The sequence below is a fragment of the Neolamprologus brichardi genome, chromosome 7 (assembly GCF_056152115.1).
Source record: "Neolamprologus brichardi isolate AB-2024 chromosome 7, ASM5615211v1, whole genome shotgun sequence".
Classification (NCBI taxonomy): Eukaryota; Metazoa; Chordata; class Actinopteri; order Cichliformes; family Cichlidae; genus Neolamprologus; species Neolamprologus brichardi.
This window is the reverse complement of record NC_142110.1, coordinates 13,951,819-13,976,583: the sequence shown is the minus strand read 5'-3', so window position 1 is coordinate 13,976,583 and position 24,765 is coordinate 13,951,819. Positions and strand designations below refer to the sequence as shown.

The 24,765-nt window shown below is 39.0% G+C and overlaps 3 protein-coding genes across 5 annotated transcripts; 2 read left to right on the top strand and 1 right to left on the bottom strand.

Moving 5' to 3' along the window:
* The first annotated feature begins 596 nt into the window (after positions 1 to 596).
* On the top strand, positions 597 to 7,343 carry ints14 (integrator complex subunit 14). Its single transcript, XM_006789275.3, has 11 exons — positions 597 to 1,204; positions 1,315 to 1,422; positions 1,578 to 1,733; positions 2,722 to 2,840; positions 2,944 to 3,086; positions 3,702 to 3,794; positions 4,315 to 4,459; positions 4,570 to 4,703; positions 5,074 to 5,192; positions 6,492 to 6,557; positions 6,655 to 7,343. The coding sequence occupies exons 1-11, from the start codon at positions 983 to 985 to the stop codon at positions 6,886 to 6,888; spliced, it is 1,539 nt and encodes a 512-aa protein (XP_006789338.2). The 5' UTR covers positions 597 to 982; the 3' UTR covers positions 6,889 to 7,343.
* On the bottom strand, positions 7,080 to 10,832 carry hacd3 (3-hydroxyacyl-CoA dehydratase 3). The gene is made up of 11 exons (XM_006789274.3): positions 10,615 to 10,832; positions 9,813 to 9,855; positions 9,642 to 9,715; positions 9,340 to 9,504; positions 9,163 to 9,208; positions 8,950 to 9,060; positions 8,731 to 8,858; positions 8,525 to 8,637; positions 8,122 to 8,228; positions 7,895 to 8,026; positions 7,080 to 7,792 (listed from the first exon to the last, which is right to left on the bottom strand). Exons 1-11 carry the CDS (start codon positions 10,690 to 10,692, stop codon positions 7,716 to 7,718), a joined length of 1,074 nt encoding a protein of 357 aa, XP_006789337.1. The 5' UTR covers positions 10,693 to 10,832; the 3' UTR covers positions 7,080 to 7,715.
* An 82-nt stretch (positions 10,833 to 10,914) lies between these two features.
* Positions 10,915 to 23,101, top strand: ppcdc (phosphopantothenoylcysteine decarboxylase). 3 transcript variants are annotated; one of them, XR_436835.3, is made up of 6 exons: positions 10,915 to 11,115; positions 16,689 to 16,784; positions 17,123 to 17,251; positions 17,347 to 17,515; positions 20,544 to 20,733; positions 22,675 to 23,101. XR_436835.3 is itself a non-coding variant. In XM_006789273.3 (5 exons), the coding sequence occupies exons 1-5, from the start codon at positions 10,990 to 10,992 to the stop codon at positions 20,630 to 20,632; spliced, it is 609 nt and encodes a 202-aa protein (XP_006789336.2). In that variant the 5' UTR covers positions 10,915 to 10,989; the 3' UTR covers positions 20,633 to 22,466. The 3 variants fall into 3 exon arrangements, 1 of the variants encoding a protein (XP_006789336.2); XR_015719243.1 differs by having other exon boundaries at positions 20,544 to 22,166; positions 22,675 to 22,757; XM_006789273.3 differs by lacking the exon at positions 22,675 to 23,101 and having other exon boundaries at positions 20,544 to 22,466.
* The last annotated feature ends 1,664 nt before the right edge of the window (positions 23,102 to 24,765 follow it).

Sequence of the window (24,765 nt, the reverse complement as noted above, 5' to 3'; positions counted from 1 at the left end):
AAACCTAAAAAAAAAAAGGTTCTTCAAAAAGTTTAGGAACTGTTTTGCAATTACAACTCAAATACAGCACCAGATGAGGATATTTTCAGAGGTTCTGTTCTATTCAGATAATCAAAACAGATATTATAATTTTTAATCATAGTGGCAGACATCTAAGGAATGTTCAAGTTATAGGACATGACGCTGGAAAAGTCTTCACCGTAAACATTATAACCTACTTTAGGTCCTGATAATAGGATTATGTGTAGCGTCTCATCTTAAACTAATCATCAAAGCAGAGTCCAGAAAACCTAAAATACATTTAAAAATAGTAAAACACGGAAAATGTGGGTAGATACCTTGAAACGCGTCTACCAAATCTTTACTGGTCAGGGCTTTAAAGTGGGCGTTGCTTATCGGCCCGTCTTTTGTGCAAAACAAGTCGCCAAAAGACTGACCGCATCTCTAGATGATAAAAAGTTATGTCTGCAGCCAGATCGTTATTATTATCATCATTATCATTATTATTACTATTATTGTTGTTGTTATGGGTTTTTTTTTTTTTTTTTATCTCCCGGGAACTATCCGCTGATGTGTACACTAATGTCAGCCGGACGGAAGTGCTGGTGCACAGTACACCATAACCATTGTTTAGTTAGCGTAAAAACTGAAAGGCGCGTAGGTTTTAGTAATTATTTTTTCTGATACCGCTTCTTTACTTTGTATCTTGGGTTTTGGATAGTTATAATGTAATTTTGGTTAAATGGCAGCTGGAACATTTCATTCGTTTGCCGTAGCGTTACAGAATGCTAATGTAAATTAGCCAAACAACTAGCTAACAGTTCGGATGTTACCATATGTTCCCTTATCTTTACTGACGGCGCCTGTGTATTTAGTTGTTCTAGCTAAATACGCCTCAGCGACGACAACGCAGTAGAATCCGTTAGTGGGAGCATTGCAGCGGACTTCTGTTTTCATATTTGGGATCTGTAAGCGGTGAGCCATGCCTACTGTGGTGTTAATGGATGTGTCTCTGTCCATGACACGACCAGTGTCATTGGATGGCGTCGAAGAGTTTCAGAGGAAGAACCTGGCGGTCCACGGACTCAATATGTTGTTTGAACACATGGCCTCAAACTACCGCTTGGAGTTCACGTCGCTGATGGCCTTTTCTTCCCTGTGGGAACTCCTGGTACCTTTCACCAGAGACTACAATGCATTGCAGGTAAAGTGTGCTCATGTGACATATCTGTCTGAAAAGTCAAAGTATATTTTGTTTCCTTGAAAAGCGGTCTGATTTTGGGATTACCGTATGTTGTTTTTTTTCCTGCACAGGAGGCTCTGAGCAACCTGGAAGACTATGACAAAACCTGTGTTGAAGCAGCTCTAAATGGAGTTAGTAATGTAGTACAGCAGGAGTGGGGTAGTGCCTGCCCCTGTCAGGTATTTGGCTAACACTTTATTCAGTATCGCCACACCTCTGTATTTATTGTATTTATTTTTTGCTTATTATTGGTCGAATAGCTTTCCTGTAGTGATCTGAACCATATGTGCATATACTGAGTTATGTTTATGTACTTCTTCCATATGTCCTGTAGGTGGTGCTGGTTACTGATGGATCCCTTGGTATTGGGAAGGGGTCTTTACGCCACTCCCTCCAAACACTGAAACTACGTGGGGATGACAAGAAATTTCCTCTTCCTTTCCCTTTTCCTACCAAACTGTTCATCATGTGTATTGCCAATGCAGAGGAGGTATTGAGCCATCCTTACAGTTACATGATACCAGAAGCAGCTATCAAAAACACAATTCAGGGTCATATTGCCTGTGTTAGACGCCTGTAAATCACACATTTCTGTGAACATTTTAGGATGATAGCAGTATGACAGTTGTTTTCTACCTTCAGAGACTCAAACTATAGTTTTCCAGCACATAAAACATTTTGGCTTCCAACAAAGAGGCTGTTACTTCACAAAGCTGTTATTTAAAAAAATAAATTTGAATACATTTTATTTTTCAAATGGCAAAAAAATAACATAAAATGTATAAACTTATAAGTATAAGTGAAATAGCACAGTCTTTTTGTGTTGACTATATGCATACTAATCATGGTTATAAATAGTCACCAACTTTTAATCGGGGAAAAACCCTGCATGTTATTAAATATTAGGTATTCATCAAATCATATCACTTTTATTGTCACATCACATGTGCAGGTACACTGGTACAGTACATGTGAGTGAAATGTTTATCGTCATGAAATTTGTAGATGAGGTGACCTTTGATTAAAGGTTTAAGATGATTTCTCTGTCAGCATTTCAGAATCAACAGACAAAAATTTGCTATAGATAACCTCACAGCACTAATCTGTTAAAGTTTTTGTGCTATTGTATCCCAAGTGAGGAAGTTTCTCATGGAGATTTTTTTTAGGAGGAGGACCACACCTCATTCACTCCCTGTCCTATGACTATTGTATGGCTACTTCCTTCACTCAGGTTCTTAGTTCTCATTTTCATACTTGGGAATCTGCGAGGCCCAGGAGCAACCACCAGTCTTCCCCATACCACAGTCTCAGCCCTAGATCTATATTTATTCCGTCTGTCAGTCCCTTTCAGGAAGCATGATCAATCTAATTGAGAATGTGGAAATTGCCATTAAATTGCAAATATGTAAAAGTTTAACTTAATCTAGCTAAATAGCCCAGCTTTGAAAAATTAGACCCACTGTCTTGTGTAATTTCAGTTACAGATGACTGATGCCATGGACAACCTGGAGGAATTACTTCGCCTTAGTGGAGGGGATGGGCAAATCTTTACTATGGAGGGACCGCTTTGCATGAAGAGTGTACAGACCATGTTTGGGTACTACTGTAACTGTTTAGATTATTCACAAAAAACATTTTAACCTCTTTCATATGTTTAGTAAGGGCATCTTTGGTCATATTCTATATCTGCATGTCCCCAGGAAGCTGATCGATCTTGTATACTCTCCCTTCCATGCGGTTTTGCACTGTGGGAATCTATCCTCAGATGTTCAGGTCTTCCCTCGACCTGAGCCTGTCGTGATGGATGAAGAGGTGGAGCCCATGCCCCGGACTGTTAGTACAGGTACTCAGCTGGCTTCAGATTTTATGATTAGTTTAATTTAAAGAGGTCATGAAACATTACACGCATAAAAGCTAATTTACATCATGGAACCCTACTTTAAAAAACTGACATAGATGTAACTGTGAAGCAGGATTTAAGAAATAAGTGCTGAAGTTTTAATCTGTCAGTACGGAACGTGACGTCATGTGGTTGGCTGGTGGCAGCTAGTAGACTTACATTATTTTACGTTAGCTAACTAGTGAGAGAATCAATAACTCTAAGGAAAATAAAGACACTAAAACTAAAAATCAGTTTAAGGGGATCATTTTTGTGCTGGGCTAAGAAACTTAGCTGATTGCATGAGCTGATTGTGCTGCTCAGTACAGCTGGTTTGAGGAGGAAAAATCAGTTTCTAACTTCATCCTGTTGGTCTGGTGATTCAAACAGTCTGTCCTCCACACTGTTCTTATTTAAGTAAACTTTAAGCACTTCTTTCACAGACAGTGTTACATCTATGTCAGTTTTTGAGAGCAGACCTCCACGATGTGAACTGGCCTTTATATGTTTAGTGTTTCGTATCCTCTTTAAATTCTTCATTTTTTTTTTAAACAAATCTTTCTCTTATATGCCTTTCAGATTTGGAGATTGTGGGTTTCATTGAAATTGCTGACATTGCAAGTCCTCCTGTCATATCCAGACACTTGGTATTACCTATTGCTGTAAACAAAGGTTGGTTTTAATACTTTTGCTATGTTCCAGTTATAGAGAAATGCTGATTGGTGACATATTAGCTTTGCAGCTTGTGCACAACTCCTCGTATTTAGATGTAAACACCCAAATGTTCAAGCAGCTTTATGTTAACTCACTTAAGAAAGAAAGAAAAAAGAACTTTAGAGTTTGCTGTTGCAGAACAAATCCATTTTAGTAAATAAGGTTGATAACGAACGAATCAGGAAATGCCTCAGACTACAAGAAACCAACAAAATAGGAAGGAAGAGCAAAGCTGCTGGGAAATCCCTTGAGGTTCGAGCTTCCTTTATTTGTCATGCACACAAATTTCTTTCAGTACTTCTTTTAAAAAATTGATCTCATTCTGTAATATAAAAGATTAAAAGTAACATTAATAGAAGAGATGAGAAAAAAGTAAGTAAAATTGTCTGACAGCAGAAATGAAAACAAGTATTTTTTTCTGATTAATAAAGAATAGCAAATATTTATGATTTAGGTTATTATGTGTACTTGATTTTAGATGTGGATGAAGTTGGTACCGGAACCACAGATGAGCTTGAGGAGGAACCTTCTGCCAGTCAGATGGCAGGCAAAAGTCCCAATTTTTGTGTGCTTTTACATGGAAGTCTGAAGGTTGAAGGCATGGTGGCGCTGGTCCAGCTGGGGTGAGATGCAGCAGAGCTGTTATATAAACTCTTTTATATTAACCTGCACCATAAAGACTGCTATATTATACAAACAAATTGTATATGTAGTTTGCTTTTTTGCCCCTCAGGCCGGAGTGGTACGGCATGTTGTACTCCCAGGCAGACAGCAAGAAGAAATCAAACTTGATGATGTCTCTTTTTGATCCCGGTCCGGGGCCTCTGCCCTGGCTGGGCAAGATATCACATTTGGGACCAATCTCAGGTGACTTTTTTTTAATCTCTCCACCATGCAAAGTTTCATTGCAGATGAGGGTCAAATGAGCAAATATGAAGAGTTCTGTGTTTACAAAAGATTATATGGGGTTTCTAAGTGCACTGTGTTTAAATTCTTTTTTTCTTTTTCTTTTTTCCCCCCAGTGGCTTAAATTAAGCCGCAAACCATTTTAGGGATATTCTGAAACTCTGTGTTTTATTTAACATGTGACACAATGACCCATGCACAAGTCCTAAAGAACAACAGACTGTGTACACGATCAAGTAGTTAATACTTCACCTGGGTTTCTCACGTGTCTCATGATGCAGTGTATTGACTGACCTCACTATGTTGTCCCGTGACCTTTCTCATGTCACAGAAGCGGCTGATAATCCCTACGGAGAGGATGACAGTAAAAGTCCATTTCCTGTACAACCACAGGTGAAACGTAGCTATGCCCAGAATGTGACCGTGTGGATTAAGGCCAGTGGACTACAGGTGAAGTAAAATTACTGCGTGAGAGTATTTTTCTCTTGAAAGTTTGGAGAAAAGACAAAAATTTCAAACATTTATGTCAGTGATAAATTTATCCAATTATATTCTTTTAATGAACTGCTTTCTGTGTTTTAAAAAACCCAGAAAGCGATTAATTTCTGACATTTCTGTGTAAGAAGAAGAAAAGAAAAAAAAAAGGTTTATTTGCGAAATTGTCAAAATAGCTTCAGATTAATTTCTTGTACTTGACTAATGAGTTACTTGGCTTCTCAGAGGCTGCTCTGTTCACTGCCTGTACAGTGGGCTCAGCAAGCCTCTACTTTGTTTGAACTCTCTTCAGCAGAGCTTGGTTAATATTTATTGAAATTCTTGTTCCTGTGATTAATAATTGCTCCAGGAATTTCAGGTATTTGATTTTGTCAATATTGTCGCCATCGAACAAATATTGATTCTTCAGGTCAGTCCAAGTCTGTCATTCAGAGTAATCTTCACATGACCAACTATGTAATCTTATATTAGTGAATCTTAAAAAAAAGGAAAATGTCATCAAAATGTTTTTCGTTTTTGTAGTTTATTCAATAATTATTACACATGAAGTGAAATATTTCCTAAAAATATGAGGAAATATTTACTATTTGATATAAATCTTGAGGCTTGTGGTTTATAGCTCATTTAAAAACGGAAATCCAGTGTCTCAGATTATTAAAATGCTTCCTAAGTTTAATCAAAAAAAGATTTACAATAAAGAAATGTCCACCTACTGTAAAGTTCATGTAAACACTCAGCACTTAGTTTGAGTGCTTTTATCATTTATCAAGGCGGCGTGGCATGGAGGTGATCTGCACTGAAGCCCAGGTTGCTTTGATAGTGGCCGATAGTGCAGCTTGTCTGTGTTTCTCATCTTCCTGACATTATCTCACAGATTCTTTTTGGCATTTAGATCAGATTAGTTGGCTAGCTAGTCATGCACAGTAATAACATTGTCAGCAAACCATTTGCTCATAGATTTAGCAATGTGTGCTAACTCCTGCTGAAAAGGGGAAATCTGCATCTCACTGAAGCTTATCAGAAGATCTGCGCATAGAGTACTCTAAAATCATCTTGTAGATGGCTATGTTGACTCTGTACTTAACAAAATGGTGAACCAACAATTTCCAATACAGATCAACTAATAAATATTCTACTAATTGAGATACTGGATTGCCGTAATCACTAAAATGAATATAAAAACATTTCATTGGTCAAAACATTTAAGGGCCCTTTTGATTCATTGACTCGTTTTTTTATGCTGTCATTGTACAGACTGATGTCCAGAAGATCCTGAGGAATGCCAGGAAACTGCCAGATAAAACTCAGACCTTCTATAAGGTAAGATTAGCTGGAATGGCTCTAAACTATAATTTTTAAAGCTATGTTTGTTTTTTTCCAAAAATGAAATGTTATTTTTTCATTTTGATTCTGACAGGAGCTGAACCGTCTACGTAAGGCTGCTTTGGCTTTTGGTTTCTGGGAGCTCCTGAAGGGAGTTGCCGATCTGCTGGAGAGAGAGTGCACCATGCTGCCAGACTCGGCACATCCTGATGCTGCTTTCCAGCTCTCCCACGCTGCACAGCAGCTTAAACTAGCCAGCACTGGTGACTCCCAGTATGCTGCTTTTGATCACAACATTGTTCCCATGCACACGGATTTCTCAAGCTGAGCTGCATCCGAATTTGTATGAATGAACTCAAAATATCATAGGCTCAGCCTGCGTGGACCAATGTGGTGCAGCGTTGCGTACACCCTGTAAAGACGTTCACGGGATTATTTTACGAAGTCATCTTTGGGATTCAGTGTTGTTTTGTTTTTATAAATGTTCCTTTGTAGGAATCTTTTGACACAATAACCACATTAAAATTTGATTTTTATTCATTGTCAAATAACTGCCACATTTACAGAACAGAGTAAACGGCTATTACTGTTGGCATTCGTAATTCAAGTGCAAATAATAAAAAAAGCAGCCAGAAAAAAACCTGTTACAATTTAACATTGCTCCTTGAAGGTTGTTGTTGAGCACAACGGACACTTTTTTTTTAGCAGTCTGGTTATTTTTCCCTGAGCTTTGTGGAATGGTTTGGAATTGTGAAATTATAACCAAGAGCTTGTCATGTGGAATGATGACTTGTTTTCTTTATACATATGGCAGTGACTGAATATGAAATGATAACAGGGTTTTCTTATCAGTGCTTCTCAAAATAGCGCTGCGTGGGAGAAAAACGACTAAAAGAGGGGGGGGGGGGGGCACTATCACACAGGTGCTATGGAAATGTACCGGTATATGTGTGCAAACTTGGTCACCAATAAGTTTGCTCGTGCAATGAGGACAGAAATACTGCATCATCTATTGTCATTTTAGTTTTTATATGGACAGGCTGTCAAAAATTGAGTTGATAATAAATTTGACATAAGGATGATGATTATTAAAAACAAATGTCAAGGAATAAGCAGGCAGCAAAGGTGTTCAAGGAATGCTGTTGGTGTTGAGTCTCAATTTGCTTTCCTCTTTTTGGTCCGGAAGCGCCTCTTCCTCTGCTTGTAAAGGTGGCGAAAGTTGATAAAAAGTCCTTTGGTGGGGGGGAGGGGGAACCAAGATTAATATCAGAGCAGCAGTGGTTAAGTTAGAATATATATGTGTCATGTGAGAGACAGTTCATGTGGGGACTCACCCAAAAACATGAGAACAAGATAAATGTACAGGAAGTAAGAGAAGCTGACAGAGGTGCCGATCACTTTAGTCAGAGGAATGCTGAAGAGTTTAGATTCATCAAAGATGGGGATGGACTGGATCACTGCAAGAGCTACGTGGGATTGAGAGATAAGAGTATATATAAAAGAGTCTATAAACATGTTTGCATGTTTTTTATATCAAATTTTGTTTTAAAAAAAAGCCTACCTTCAGCTAAAACACCTAGTGGATACAGTGGCATCCAGACAGTATACCGCAGCCAAGTGAGGGTTTTCCACTCTGTATTGAAACAGCCCAGCATGTAAAAGGGATACCTGAAAAAGGATGAGCATGTTGGTTAAGGGGAAAAAAAGTCATGCTCCAAATAAAATGACACAAAGTTGCATCCACAGTTACACATTCTTATAAAATTATAGCTCAGATGCGACTGCTACTTGCCTGTTTCAAGGCTGAAATGTGAATAAAATCTAACAAAAACTGTAACTTCCAAACATTTGCAAAGCTCTAAATCTTATCCAATTTTAGTTTTATTTAAATACAACTGGCTAAAGCTGTACTATATATCACTAGATGACTGTTTACTGTAAACAATAGGAAAATGCATACTTGCCTAAAAATCTCAATAGCACTCCACAGATAGAAAACAAAGAACACAACTGGCTTGTGGTGCATTTCCTCCAGACTACCAAAAATGATGAAGAGGATAAAATTCCTTCCGACCACCTAGTGCACAAACAAAAGATGTGTATTGGTGCTCAATCTGTAACTTTAGGAAACTTGAACTCAGGCAAAAAAAAACAAAAAAACATCCCATACCTGTATAAGAGTTGGTATAACACCTGTCTTGACTACACCAAAAGCAGCATTCAGGACCTCTACTGATGCCAGGATCTGGCAGAAGAACATCACATCCGAAATTGTGTGAAATGTGTCATAGAGGGAATCTGAAAAGAGTTTTAGAACGGACATGTTTTAACCAGTTTTCTGGGAAGCAAGTGACACTTTCAGCTTCTCCTGTGTAATATATTTTCACACCTATGCCAATGATAAACAGGCGCACTGTCATGTTGACAAAGATCCATGAAAAACCAAGAAACTGGACCAGGTTGTACACAATCAAGAACACAGTTTTCAGGCTGACGAACCCTGAAATATTTCAAAGAAATTGGAAAATAGTATCAGCAGTTTTCCTTTCAAAGCTATCTGATAAAACAGAATGTTCAAGTGCAATATATTTTCTGCACCCACCTTCTTCTTTTTGTCTTGAAGCCTTCAGCCTGTTCTTTTTCTCCTCCTTTTAAAAGTATTTAAAAAATGAAAATATTAGAGTCTTTAATCAATTATTTTAGTCATACTGACATTTTTTAATCTTTATCTGCGAGTGTCATTTAGTAACAATTGTCAAATGCCAAGTTGTACTCCTACCTTTTCTCTGATTTCCATCTCAGCGTCTGACTCGTCCAGCCAGCGATCAAAGTCCGGTGCCAGGAAGACAGGTTTACGCTCCTGGACAGTCAGCCTTTCCCACCAACCTCGCTGTATTTTGTGCACTATAATGTTCACCTGCCGCTGTGTGGACTTGTAGCTGACCTACAGGTTCACGCAATGAGCACAAACAGGAAAACCACAGAAAGGAAAGGAAAAGATTTAAGAGCAATCTTAAAGTTATTCTGTCTATAGATATATTTCTGATCCCACAAGATAAATTATATAATTACTCAAGATACCTGTGGCTTTACTGGTAAGAGGAACTCCAAGCTGAACTTGTACTCATTTTGTCCTTTTGCACCATGCCCCTGGGCTACAAACAGGATATCACAAATGAAATGCCACAAAAATATTTTTAAAAATATGTCTTTAATCACCAAATGCAAATGAAATCCGTGAATCCATGTTACCTGAAAAGTGAAGGACATTTTCATCCACGTGGACGTCAATATTCTGCAAAAACACAGGCAAAGGATAAGCATACTTCCTCGCTAGATCAAGATTTTTTTTACTTCCTGTTAACAGAAACCCGAAACAAAGATCTTAATCTTATGTTACAATATAACCGTGACAAACTACATTCCAAAACACATAGGATATTTAATTACCAGGTAAAATAAGTGCTTAAAAAGTCTCTAACCTGAATCTTCTGTTACATGATCAGAAATAGAGTTAAGTGCTATAAAAAGAAGAAAAAAACGAGTGCTGAGAGGCCCTCCTGTAGCATGTAGTATGGGATGATGTGATATCATGTGTGTAACAACACCTGTCCCTCACACATAACCCCACGAGCGCCGCGTGTGAACGATGCTACCACCCCCACCCACCCCGCCTTCCGAGTAGTTCCAACAGGTATTTTTAGGACTTTTCACCCATGTGATTAACTGTTAACACAAATATTCTTAAAATCAACAGGTTTTAAAAACAGGTTCGAACAGGTTGTGTGGCTTTAGACGTACCACATATTGAACGAAGGGCCTCAACAGAGAGCTTTGTATGGAACAGTTATCACATAAGAGATCTCAGCTCTCATACAGTATGCAAATAGTACAGCTATCCAGCAGGATAACGTTTACAGGAACCTTTCGTCTGTATTTGCATTGCTTCCCATTTACCATCAGAGGCCCAAAAACAATGTTTAAAAAAAAAAAAAAGTCAGAACCATGCTAAAGCGTTTTGCCCGTGACAAGCAACTGCAGGAGGGACTCTCACCTGAACATCTGTCAGCTCAACTCGCAGGTAAATGTCTTCATGGCGTTGAGCCCAATAAACAAGAGGTGTGAGTGCCATTATTGCGTTTTTGATCTGTTTTTTTAATCGGGCAAATATCAGTGAGGCAAACAATAAATGAACGCTCCACGCTTCATGCTAGCTGCCCTGGAAGGACTTTAGCAATTACCCAGAATATTCTTCGAACGTGCGCGCTCTCCACTGATCAGTGCTGAGACGCGCTCGTGCAGGAGGCACAAACGTTAGACGTGCTCTTCCCTGATTGGCTAAGTGAATATTTACGGAAGTGTCACAGGAACGCGACAGCTTGTCTAATTTTTCTTTTGGCAATAGGCTGACAGGCAGCAAGACGACCATATGTCAAGTTTAAAAACTGATTTGTTGAAAACTTCCGGGACATTTAATGTCCTTGTTGGAGTGACAGGAAGCGTTGCAGCCTTGAAACTGCCTTTTATGGTCTCCCAGCTTCTTGAACTCTCCGGGGTGAGCTGCTTCATATTAATTAATGTTTGCATATCATGAATGTTTCTATTTTCCCCGTACATAGTTAGCAAATAATAGCACAAGCACCTATATACATTTATTGTTTATCTAAGTGGCAAAATACGCATAAGCTTACCTTTACCGCAAGATGGGGATGTTAGGCAGCATCGCTACAAACGCAGTATATTCTAGTTATTATAGCTCTTTTATCCAGTCGCAGAAAAAAAAGTCTTAGACTGATAAACAGAGCAAATCTGAGCCAGCAATATCTGCATGTTAATTAAAAACCACAATGGTCGTCCATGAAAATAGAGAAAACGACATTTGAAGACGTAAATGTTAAACGGGGATAATATATGACAGTGTTGGTATTAGTGTGGGAAAGGTTTTGCAATATACTAAATAAAGTGTGTTAGGACTTTTGTAGTAAACAGGGTGAGGAAGCTATGCGTTTGCATAGCAATGCAAATAATTTTAAATTGTATGTGTAATAGCTAATACCTGTAGAGAGAAATATTTGGCCTGTCAAACTAAGAATAATTGCTTCATTTGAGTTTAACATGCGAGAATATGCATGGATGCACATCCCATGGAGCAGAGAGACGTAATGCCCCAATCAGTCAATTTAATTTCCAACAAAATGATGTGGGATCACGGATGTCACTGGAAGCAGTAATGTCTTGTAAACATCATTCTTTTTTTTTTTTATTAAACAGTCAGTTGTAGGAAAATCTTCTCTGTAACAACTAGTATGACGTACAGTGGGGCAAAAAAGTATTTAGTCAGCCACCGATTGTGCAAGTTCCCCCACTTAAAATGATGACAGAGGTCAGTAATTTGCACCAGAGGTACACTTCAACTGTGAGAGACAGAATGTGAAAAAAAAATCCATGAATTCACATGGTAGGATTTGTAAAGAATTTATTCGTAAATCAGGGTGGAAAATAAGTATTTGGTCACCTCAAACAAGGAAAATCCCTGGCTCTCACAGACCTGTAACGTCTTCTGTAAGAAGCTTTTCTGTCCCCCACTCGTTACCTGTATGAATGGCACCTGTTTGACCTCATCATCTGTATAAAAGACACCTGTCCACAGCCTCAACCAGTCAGACTCCAAACTCCGCCATGGCCAAGACCAAAGAGCTTTCGAAGGACACCAGGAAAAGAATTGTAGACCTGCACCAGACTGGGAAGAGTGAATCTACAATAGGCAAGCAGCTTGGTGTGAAAAAATCAACTGTGGGAGCAATCATCAGAAAATGGAAGACATACAAGACCACTGATAATCTCCCTCGATCTGGGGCTCCACGCAAGATCTCATCCCGTGGGGTCAAAATGATCATGAGAACGGTGAGCAAAGATCCCAGAACCACACGGGGGGACCTGGTGAATGACCTGCAGAGAGCTGGGACCAAAGTAACAAAGGTCACCATCAGTAACACACTACAACGGCAGGGAATCAAATCCCGCAGTGCCAGACGTGTTCCGCTGCTGAAGCCAGTGCATGTCCAGGCCCGTCTGAAGTTTGCCAGAGAGCACATGGATGATACAGCAGAGGATTGGGAGAATGTCATGTGGTCAGATGAACCCAAAGTAGAACTTTTTGGTATAAACTCAACTGGTCGTGTTTGGAGGAAGAAGAATACTGAGTTGCATCCCAAGACCACCATACCTACTGTGAAGCATGGGGGTGGAAACATCATGCTATGGGGCTGTTTTTCTGCCAAGGGGACAGGACGACTGATCCGTGTTAAGGACAGAATGAATGGGGCCAAGTATCGTGAGATTTTGAGCCAAAACCTCCTTCCATCAGTGAGAACTTTGAAGATGAAACGAGGCTGGGTCTTCCAACATGACAATGATCCAAAACACACCGCCCGGGCAACAAAGGAGTGGCTCCGTAAGAAGCATTTGAAAGTCCTGGAGTGGCCTAGCCAGTCTCCAGACCTCAACCCCATAGGAAATCTGTGGCGGGAGTTGAAAGTCCGTGTTGCTCGGCGACAGCCCCAAAACATCACTGCTCTTGAGAAGATCTGCATGGAGGAATGGGCCAAAATACCAGCTACTGTGTGTGCAAACCTGGTAAAGACCTATAGTAAACGTTTGACCTCTGTTATTGCCAACAAAGGTTATGTTACAAAGTATTGAGTTGTATTTTTGTTATTGACCAAATACTTATTTTCCACCCTGATTTACGAATAAATTCTTTACAAATCCTACCATGTGAATTCATGGATTTTTTTTTCACATTCTGTCTCTCACAGTTGAAGTGTACCTCTGGTGCAAATTACTGACCTCTGTCATCATTTTAAGTGGGGGAACTTGCACAATCGGTGGCTGACTAAATACTTTTTTGCCCCACTGTATTTATTTACTTGAGAAAGAATGAACACTTCACCTGCTCAAGCCCTGCTAATTATAAAACAATTGATGAATTAATTCAAGCATACTAGTGGTAAAGGCAATCAAATACCTACAGTTGTTTAAAAATACTCTATAATAATGTAAAAACTTAGAGTAAACAGAAATTCATACCAATGTAGACTCTATCTGCACTCACTGGCTACTTTGTTAGGTACACCAATTAAGCTGCTTTTTAATGCAAATATCTATTTAGCCAATCCCATGGCAGCAACTCAAGCATTTAGGCATGTAGACATGGTCAAGATTACCTGCTTAACTTCATCTGAACATCCGAATGGCAATGAAAGGTGATTTAAGTGACTTTGAACGTGGCATGTTTGTGGGCCGCAAACAGGTTGTTCTGAGTATTTCAGGAACTGCTGATCTACTGGTATTTTCCCACTCAATTATCTCTAGGGTTTACAGAGAATAGCCCAAAAAAGAGAAAATGTCCAGTGAATGGCAGCTTTCTTGGTGAAAATGCATTTGTGATGTCCAGGGTTAGAGGAGAGTAATTCAAAAACCTCATGTTACAACCATGGTACTAGAAGAGTATCTCTCAATGCATAACTCATCAAACCTTAGCCAAAACCCCACCCTGTGCCATGCCTGTCAGCTAGACATTGAAAAATGAGGCTACAGTTCATACAGACTCACCAAAATTGGACAGCAGAAGTTTGGAAAAATGTTCAAATGGTAGGGTGAGAAATTGGCATTGTAACCGGAAGGTCACCGGTTCGATCCCTGGGCTCTCTGTCCTGGTCGTTGTGTCCTTGGGCAAGACACTTTACCCTACCGCCTACTGGTGTTGGCCAGAGGGGCCGATGTGTGTGATATGGCAGCCTCGCTTCTGTCAGTCTGCCCCAGGGCAGCTGTGGCTACAACCGTAGCTTGCTTCCACCAGTGTGTGAATGCGAGAGTGAATGAATAGTGGCATTGTAAAGCGCTTTGGGTGCCTTGAAAAGCGCTATATAAATCCAATCCATTATTATCATTATCATTATAAAGATAATATAACTTGGTCCAATCCAGCCATGTGTCAATTGTTCAGGCAGAAGGTGGTGTTATGTTGTGGGGGATATTGTCTTGGCACACTCCAGGCCTCTTAGTACATTTAAGTCATCATTTAAATATTACAGCCTACCTGAGAGTATTTTATGAATATGTCTATCATTTATGACCACAGAGTACTCATTTTCTGATGGCTGCTTCCTGCAGGATAACATGCCATGAAGCTCAAACCATGTTAAACTGGTTTGTGAACATGACAGTGAATCCATTGTACACAAGTGGCTTTCAGGCATCCACAGTCATCAGATCTCAATTTTAAATGGGATGTGGTGGAACAGGAAATTCATGCTACTGATGTGTGTCTCCCTCCCTTTTCCCCTTCCCTATCTATCTATCTATCTATCTACAGTGGGGCAAAAAAGTATTTAGTCAGCCACCGATTGTGCAAGTTCCCCCACTTAAAATGATGACAGAGGTCAGTAATTTGCACCAGAGGTACACTTCAACTGTGAGAGACAGAATGTGAAAAAAAAATCCATGAATTCACATGGTAGGATTTGTAAAGAATTTATTCGTAAATCAGGGTGGAAAATAAGTATTTGGTCACCTCAAACAAGGAAAATCCCTGGCTCTCACAGACCTGTAACGTCTTCTGTAAGAAGCTTTTCTGTCCCCCACTCGTTACCTGTATGAATGGCACCTGTTTGACCTCATCATCTGTATGAAAGACACCTGTCCACAGCCTCAACCAGTCAGACTCCAAACTCTGCCATGGCCAAGACCAAAGAGCTTTCGAAGGACACCAGGAAAAGAATTGTAGACCTGCACCAGACTGGGAAGAGTGAATCTACAATAGGCAAGCAGCTTGGTGTGAAAAAATCAACTGTGGGAGCAATCATCAGAAAATGGAAGACATACAAGACCACTGATAATCTCCCTCGATCTGGGGCTCCACGCAAGATCTCATCCCGTGGGGTCAAAATGATCATGAGAACGGTGAGCAAAGATCCCAGAACCACACGGGGGGACCTGGTGAATGACCTGCAGAGAGCTGGGACCAAAGTAACAAAGGTCACCATCAGTAACACACTACAACGGCAGGGAATCAAATCCCGCAGTGCCAGACGTGTTCCGCTGCTGAAGCCAGTGCATGTCCAGGCCCGTCTGAAGTTTGCCAGAGAGCACATGGATGATACAGCAGAGGATTGGGAGAATGTCATGTGGTCAGATGAACCCAAAGTAGAACTTTTTGGTATAAACTCAACTGGTCGTGTTTGGAGGAAGAAGAATACTGAGTTGCATCCCAAGAACACCATACCTACTGTGAAGCATGGGGGTGGAAACATCATGCTATGGGGCTGTTTTTCTGCCAAGGGGACAGGACGACTGATCCGTGTTAAGGACAGAATGAATGGGGCCAAGTATCGTGAGATTTTGAGCCAAAACCTCCTTCCATCAGTGAGAACTTTGAAGATGAAACGAGGCTGGGTCTTCCAACATGACAATGATCCAAAACACACCGCCCGGGCAACAAAGGAGTGGCTCCGTAAGAAGCATTTGAAAGTCCTGGAGTGGCCTAGCCAGTCTCCAGACCTCAACCCCATAGAAAATCTGTGGCGGGAGTTGAAAGTCCGTGTTGCTCGGCGACAGCCCCAAAACATCACTGCTCTTGAGAAGATCTGCATGGAGGAATGGGCCAAAATACCAGCTACTGTGTGTGCAAACCTGGTAAAGACCTATAGTAAACGTTTGACCTCTGTTATTGCCAACAAAGGTTATGTTACAAAGTATTGAGTTGTATTTTTGTTATTGACCAAATACTTATTTTCCACCCTGATTTATGAATAAATTCTTTACAAATCCTACCATGTGAATTCATGGATTTTTTTTTCACATTCTGTCTCTCACAGTTGAAGTGTACCTCTGGTGCAAATTACTGACCTCTGTCATCATTTTAAGTGGGGGAACTTGCACAATCGGTGGCTGACTAAATACTTTTTTGCCCCACTGTATCTATCTATCTATCTATCTATCTATCTATCTATCTATCTATCTATCTATCTATCTATCTATCTATCTATCTATCTATCTATCTATCTATCTCTTCTGCAGTAGTAAAATGTCACTGTCATTTATGTCATTTATGTTGTCATGCTGTAGGTGGATGTACGAGTAGTCACTACAGAGCATGCCAAGCACTTCTATAATTCTGCTGAGGTCTCAGTCAAAATCTACAGTGACAAGGATGAATGGGAGGTAATAACTAACTCGAGTATGATATTCTAATGTAGCCATTATTACACTGAAAACATATATAGCTATATATATAGAAAAGACAAATTAACATGACATATATAATCAATATGAAGGTCAGCTTGGGCTCTTCAAATAAAATAGGTGAAGGAATACTGTACAGTGCCATACTGAGCAAAATGAAATGTGGTATGAGTTGCCCATTATTAACTTGAAAACACTGGAGTTACTTGTGAGAATTCTGAGACATAAAAACACTGGTTTAACTTATGCATTCCAGACAGAAGTGAAGATGTGACTGTGTAACTGGATGCATTTCAAACAGCATGTCTCTCATTTAGCTGTGGAAACAGAGATCTGACCCTGTGCTACACATTGAGCTAAGGCGTTGGGCAGACCTACTTGTCATTGCCCCTCTTGATGCCAACACTCTTGGAAAGATTGCTAGTGGTATTTGTGATAATCTGCTGGTAAGAAGATGAAACACTAAAGATTTTGCAAATAATCATTTATTGCAGAATTTCTGTGAAATGATTTCCAGGTATATGTGTATTTGTCATTTCAGACGTGTGTGGTAAGAGCCTGGGATACCAGTCGTCCTCTTCTCTTCTGCCCTGCAATGAACACAGCTATGTGGCTGCATCCTATTACAGCCCAGCAGGTATCCAGACTGAAAGAGTTTGGATATGTGGAAATCCCCTGCATTGCCAAAAAGCTAGTGTGTGGAGATGAAGGTGAGTTTTAATATGAGGAGGAACTAAATATATTTAACCTTTGCTAATATTTACTTAGTCTCTCAGATCTTAGGAAATTGAAAAAGGGTTGAAATTTACAATAATATTTACATATTTTATTACACATGTAGTTAATAGACCCCCCAAAATTAGACTTAGAATTATGCAACAGCAGACATCATATTTTCACATTTGTGAGCCTTACTCAAGTGAGTATCTTACAATTTCCTTAAAAAAAGACTGACATGATTATTATGGCTTTAAAATAGCTGGAGATTAATATTCACACATGCCATGGAGCCAGTGACTTATTTTACTACACCCATCTTGGACTTTGCCTTTATTTATTTATTTCTTATTACTGTAAACCTGTAACTATATCTGTAGCTCATAAATTTGCCATTATGTTTTTTTTATACTCCAGGTGTCTTCACCTGGAGTATAAAAACTCATGCACGTCTATATGATTGGACTACTTTTTGCAGTCAGGGGAAATTCCCCCTTGCTGGCCGTTTAAAAAAAAAAAAAAGCCTCTTTAAGGATGAATATGGGTTACGTCGTCCTTTTATATATAGTATATAGCAGGAGCAAACACCACTTGAACTGCGCAGGCAAGAAACGTGACAGTAGTGAGTAAATCATATGACATCAGGGGTCCAAAGGTGAATAAGGAGAGTGGCATGTAACAGTGATTAGACCAGGTGACACACAGCATCACAGGCAGATAAAACAAGAGGTTAAATCTCACCTTTAAAAAAAATAGTTTCAAAGGCTAGTTTTTCTACCTTCTTCCTTAACACAAATTCTCCTTCACCAGTTGTGTTGATTTCAGTGTCCTGTGGCTGTAAAAAGTACACTATGTACCAGCACACTGTGACTATTAGCTCCTATAGGTAAACAGACCTTATTCCAAATCACATGCCACATGCTTCCTTTTTTTCTGATAAGGTGACTTATCCCAAGGATGATTTTAGATTAAAGTGGCTCTTGAATTGCTCTTAATTACCAGGCACAGTAGCCAGCTGTGTGTGAGGTCATATCAACCTGCTTAGTGCTCACTGTTAAACTGTGTCACATATACCTTGACATAGTAAGTTACCTACAAGAGGCATATTTCAGTTCCTTTCCAAAGACACTGTACTTAAGGCATAATTATGGTACAAAGGGATTATCCAAGAACATCTAAAACTGCCTCCTTCCTTTTTTTGTATCAAGAACTTGTTTTTCATTCTGTCATGTGGCTAAGCAAAGTATTAAGAGACTTGGACAAACTATGTGAACATCTTACCAGTGTTTAGATTTACTAGGATGACATGGCATGTCTTCCTTCTCTCACCCCAACCGGTCGCAGCAGATGGCCGCCCCTCCCTGAGCCTGGTTCTGCTGGAGGTTTCTTCCTGTTAAAAGGGAGTTTTTTCTTCCCACTGTCGCCAAAGTGCTTGCTCATAGGGGGTCATATGATTGTTGGGTTTTTCTCTGTATCTATGAAGCGCCTTGAGGCGACTTTTGTTGTGATTTGGCGCTATATAAATAAAATTGGATTGAATTGAATTACAACGCAGGTAGTTTCAAGAATAACCCAGCACTCAAACTCACCACTAGATAAAAATGAATAGGCCTTGATGGAAAATGCTACACATATTTGACACCATTTTCTGTGGCTCTGGTAGAAGCTACTTTTTGTGTTGCGTGTGTTGTTGTGATCAAACATGCACTCTAAAGCAGTAGAGTGTTATAGCATAAATAGCAACCAAGTGAAATGTATAGATCGTACAAGTTCTAAAGTTGGCATCATATACTTGTAGTTCATTTGCTTTAAGACTTATGGTGCGATTTGTAAATGCAAAAACTTGTGTTGCATGGTCTATTTTTGTATAAGGTGCTACCATTTTATCTACTTAATTCTTCACAACTTCCGTTCATTTCATTTTTCTTCCCCGTTGATACAATTTGTTGTTTTTTGCTAACTGGAGCTTATCTCCTAAAATGCTTGGATGGCTGGATACCAATGCTGACAGCACTGCTGATACTTAGCGTTCATATTTAACATGCTGTGTGAGGCTGCTGCATCTGCTAAATCTATATCTGTAGCAACCGTGTTGGCTACTTTATTCTGAGAAATTATTTCTGGAAAAAACACTGTCCACAGCTGCAGTGTCCACCTTTAATATAACCTAATATATATAACTATAGTCCATGGTAAGTATTGATTATCCTGCTTCTAGTTGGCCTAGGCTGCCGTTTATTAAGCTGTGTTTTCAGCTAAGTCAAAAGAAGTTTCCTATTAACATCCACTAAGAGTACAGGAAAGTATAAATAAGCATAGAAAGTGCTAATATAAGGAACTGAAAGTACTAATTTTAATGACTTAGTCTTATAGCAAGTGCAAAGAAAGTTGGACAGAAGACAAAAGGCTAGACATAGATTCAGTGGGAACAACTTCCCTTCACAATGTTATTCAAGGATATCTAACACTGGACTTTTTAATGTCATGTTTACGTCTTGGCTTTGTAAACCACTTTCTGTGTAGTGGAAAAGTAATGAAGTTTAATGAAGTGTCACGTAGATTGTATAACTCAGTTTAAGACATTGATTGATACTATGTCAATTCATACAGTTGACCTTGGTACATTAATCTAATGACTAATCATTTTTTATTGGCACAAACATGTGCAGATGTACACATGGATACAGTTAAAGCTTCAAAAATAATGCTCAAATCAATTCATCTATTTTGGAGACGTGCTGCATAAAGTGTTATAAAAGAATAAATAAAATGGAGGAGCTGTGCCTATGAGCTTTGTTGCTAATAGTGCTGTCTTTTTGATGCATCGGTGGGGTTTAGCTCAGATTTATATGCAAACAGCTTGAGTGTAGTGTAGTGTATTTATGAATGTGAAGAATGTGCATGAGCATTTGCATTGCAATTGTGTACATGTCTTCTTTGTATTTTCCTTCAGGCACTGACTGATTTATAGTTTTCTGCAGAAGACATTTGTATAGCTCATAATTCTTTGTTTTTCCATAGGTAAAGGTGCCATGGCAGAAGTATCGACTATTGTCAGTTTTGTCAAAGAGTATCTTCAGAAACCAGATGAGTCATCTTTGGAGGCATGAACGTCATATTGTACATCCAAGCAAACATCAAAGGCCAAAGCAAAACAAACACTATGCCTTGTTGATGGATTTGTCAAACTGCCACGGTCCACACACCCATGGTAAACTCATTTACTTGCTTTCACCTGTTTTACTTCATAAATTCACTTCTTAGAATGTGTGGGTGTGTCCAGAACATCATGACTGACATCTCTCTAAATCCTCTTTTGGTATTATTAAACCTGTTGGGGCACAGCGGCTTTACGTTTCAAAGACGTGCATTGACTTTTTCAACATTAATTCCCATCATATCACCTCTGGAGCCTGATCAGCCCAGAGGTTAAAAACAAAAAAGTTGGTAGTGTGAGACATTAATTTTTAGCTGTCACCATCAGTTTTTTGAGGTACATTTTAAACAGTTTTGTGTTGTTTTTTTTATATATTTATTTTGTTTAGATAGTAACACATTATTTGGTATCCCAAGTAACATAAAAGATAAAAGCTGCATCTCTCAGAGATGACATGAAAGTGCATTTTGTATTATGCATTTTTTCCTGACTTGAACAGACAGTTTGAGCCCGTTTACGATGTGCTTGACTTGTTTTTCCTGGAAAGGCTTACCTCTGAATTTACCTTTGATTGTTTATTCTTTTTGTTTAATGTTAGCTGACGTATTCCGATGTAGATATAAGGATAATGCAAACTGTGACATTGCCACATTACTGTTTGCTAAGTACCACCCTAAATGAACATCTAATAATATACCTGTTAAAAAGGCCTTATTTATACTCCAAGCTGTAAAATGTGTGATTATACATTTTGTTTCTTTGCTAAAGGAACTGAAAATTTTGTCATTATCAAAGGTAAAGAGACAAAAGTGCAACAAGTTAAAATTTCAGTCACGTATTCCCATCAGATTCATGAAAGCCGTTGTAATTTGGGGTTTTCTATGGGTTTTAATTAGTTCTTTGAAGTGTCCTTTTTCCAGGATTGATTATTGAGCATAATCAATCATATCAGACATACAGGATGTGTCTTTAATGACTTAAAAAAAAAAACAACAAGAATTGGGTGCATGAGAATTTCTAACTCTGGTTGTTTTCCTTTTAAGCATAGTCCACACATTTTCATTAGGGTCGGGGAAGGTGATTCCTGAAGCTTGCTTTATCTATTCCAAAACCAGGTTTAGTTTTTGGATTGTTGTCCTGTCCAGCTCTTGATTTGAGAAAAAGTTGACGAATTTGGAGGTAGTCCTCCTCCTTTAATATTCTGCCAGTATTGCTGGAAGCAAAACAGCCCTAGAGCATGCTGCTACCACCACCATGCTTACCACCACCATGCTTGACAGTTGCTACAGTGTTTGTCCATTTGAAAACCACACCTGTGCTCCTCCAAACATACTCTTTATTGTCTCAATCTTTGTCACATCTTTGACCATAAAACTTTTTTCCAGAAGGCTTGTTCACATGTAATCAGTCGCTAACGACGAGTTATTAGACCTTGGCTTTGTCGACCTAAGACACTGTAGAACCTTCAGCACCAATTATTAAAAAATGTAAGTAAGTGTATGTATATATTTGAGCCTGCATTTATATTTTGACTCTGTGTGGATAAGAGACAATCCAAAATGAATTCTTGTTTTTTTGTTTTTTTAAAGTCACTGAAGATGAGTGGTGAACAATCATTCCACTCTGGGAATTTTTAAAATAATAAAAAGCCCAAAATTACCATAATATTCATGCCCATGGTGTGTATATGTAAGCTTGGTTGTTCATATGGTTGTTCATATTCGGATGTTTATATTTCTTTAAAGTGTTATGTGTGTAATGTATATAAAATAAATGATAAAATATAATGCTGATTCAGACTGCACTTTTCTGTTCTCTGTATGATATTAGTGAGAGATCCTTTAGATGGTCATATGGGGAACCATGACAAAAGGAAAAATATAGAATTGCAAATGAGTATAAAAGCATTGCATGAAACAAAAAGTCATTAAATCCATGTTCTGGCCATGTCATACATTATAGTGTGAACAACATCCTTCTTATTTCATTCTATAGATGCTGTCCTGGTGCCTCTGGGATTAATTATCTGACACAAGGCAACAGAAACTCTTTTCCCACCAGGCAGTTTGACAGACTGGTTTTACTGCAGAACCACATAAAATAAAACTGTCATGATACGGAAATCCTTGACTTGGTAACAACGATACATCCTCATTTTGTTTGTGCATTTTTGGAAATTTTCTTTGTTTGCTTTAAGATGGTTTGATCTTTTTAGAACCACTTCCCCAAATGCTTTTACAAGATGTCCAAAGGGCAAGAGTGACGAAACCCATGGATCGCATTAGTGTACGACATGTTTATCTGTGTGAAAGCCTTCTATCTCATAACAAAGTGAAACATCCAGGTCTGGATTGTGTCCAGAGAAAACAGACGGTACACAACTGTCTTACTTGTAATAAACTGAAAGTGCACCTGGCAGGTGGCAGTTGTCTGGAGTAGTGTTATGTTGGGACAAGTAGGCCTACCCCCCATTTAAGAGATCAGAATACTTTGTATTGCAATCTAAGTCAGCCACGTCATGCTGTACATTATGTTTATCATTTTATGTTTTGTTTTTTTCCCCCATTACCCTCATTACCATAAAGATCTATGGTGTTATTTTGAACTGCTCAAATTTTCCTGGTCACACAGCACTAGGAAGTCTCTTTATTTCCTTGTCATCAAACTGAACTTGTCTCTTTAGCATTAATACCTCTCGTCTCTACTGAAGAGAAACCCTCTCTTCTAATTTGCAGCTGCATGCTGCGTGTTTTGTGTGTGTGCATTTTTGTTCTGTTTATTTTAACTTTTCTAGGCTGTGTAGAGGGTAATATTTTATCGTACTTTTTTCCTGCTTCCTCCAAATCCAGTTGGACTGGAGAGAAATTTGGCTTGCAAATAACTGAGGGGATTGTTACTGTTGAGCTGTCGAGGTTGCAGCACATGGAGCGATGTGAATGGCTCCCCAAATGAAAAGCATCCTTCCCTGAGCCATAACCTGTCCTGCTGCTATTGGCTGCCGGCTGATTCTGTTAATGAGGCTAGAGAAATATTACATCAGCCATTCTGACAAGGGGAGTGTCATCCTGGCCTTGATATCACTGTGGGGGAGCATGCAGCTTGCAGGTGTGCTTAATGGGAATGAACAGTGTGTTCTAAGAACTGGGTGCAGATCATGAAAACTTCACATAGGTGATATGAAATGGCTAAAGTTGCACTTGCAAAAACATTTTTTTTCCCAGCTGCCAGTTTAACCCATGCTTAACTAAAGATAGCTCCCAAATATCACAATCAATTGAACCTATTGTGTTATTTGCAAGAATTCGCCGGTGAAACCGAGGAGTTTCTGTAAGTACACACGATACCGTCAGCAAGAAAGTGACTCTGCAACATACCAGCTCAGTGTGTTGTCATATTTCAGCAGTGATGAACAGTTAAACTCTAGCTGTATCAGTTACTTAAAAGATTAGTCAACTAACTGGTATTAGTACAATTTTAGTTTAAAGTAAGCTCAAACCTTTTAAAATGAATCAGTACTTCCCTTCATATAATAACAGCCGTATTTAATCAGATAGACATCTACAAACATGAGACATAAGTAGACAAACTAGCATGCAAGAATAACAAGTCCGCAAATCTTAAAACCAGAAGGATCAGAAACGGGAGCGATTTGAAACATCAGATAGCAAGGTTTTAAAATGTCCTGGGGCTGTAAAAATACATTTGCAGTTCATTGAGTTTAAAAGGTCCAATGTACCTAAGCCATATTTATTTCTTGCTGGGAGTGTATATGTGGGACATATTTAAGCATAACCTTAAACATTTAACTTTACCACAGTTATATTACCTGTAGACACAATCATAACTTCAGTTACTTTAATCCTGTTACTATAGCTATTAAAATGTGGATTCATTTTTGTAGTTGTCTACTGAAAGCTGAGTGTTGTCTTTGCTGTGATGTATCAGAATTACACAGGTTAACTGTCTCATTAGGAGAAAAAATATCACTTAAACATCATATGACTCCTGCCACAAATTTCCTGTCAACACAGTATAGGGTGAGGCTGTGTGTCAATATGTATGCACTTTCACTAACACATCTGACAC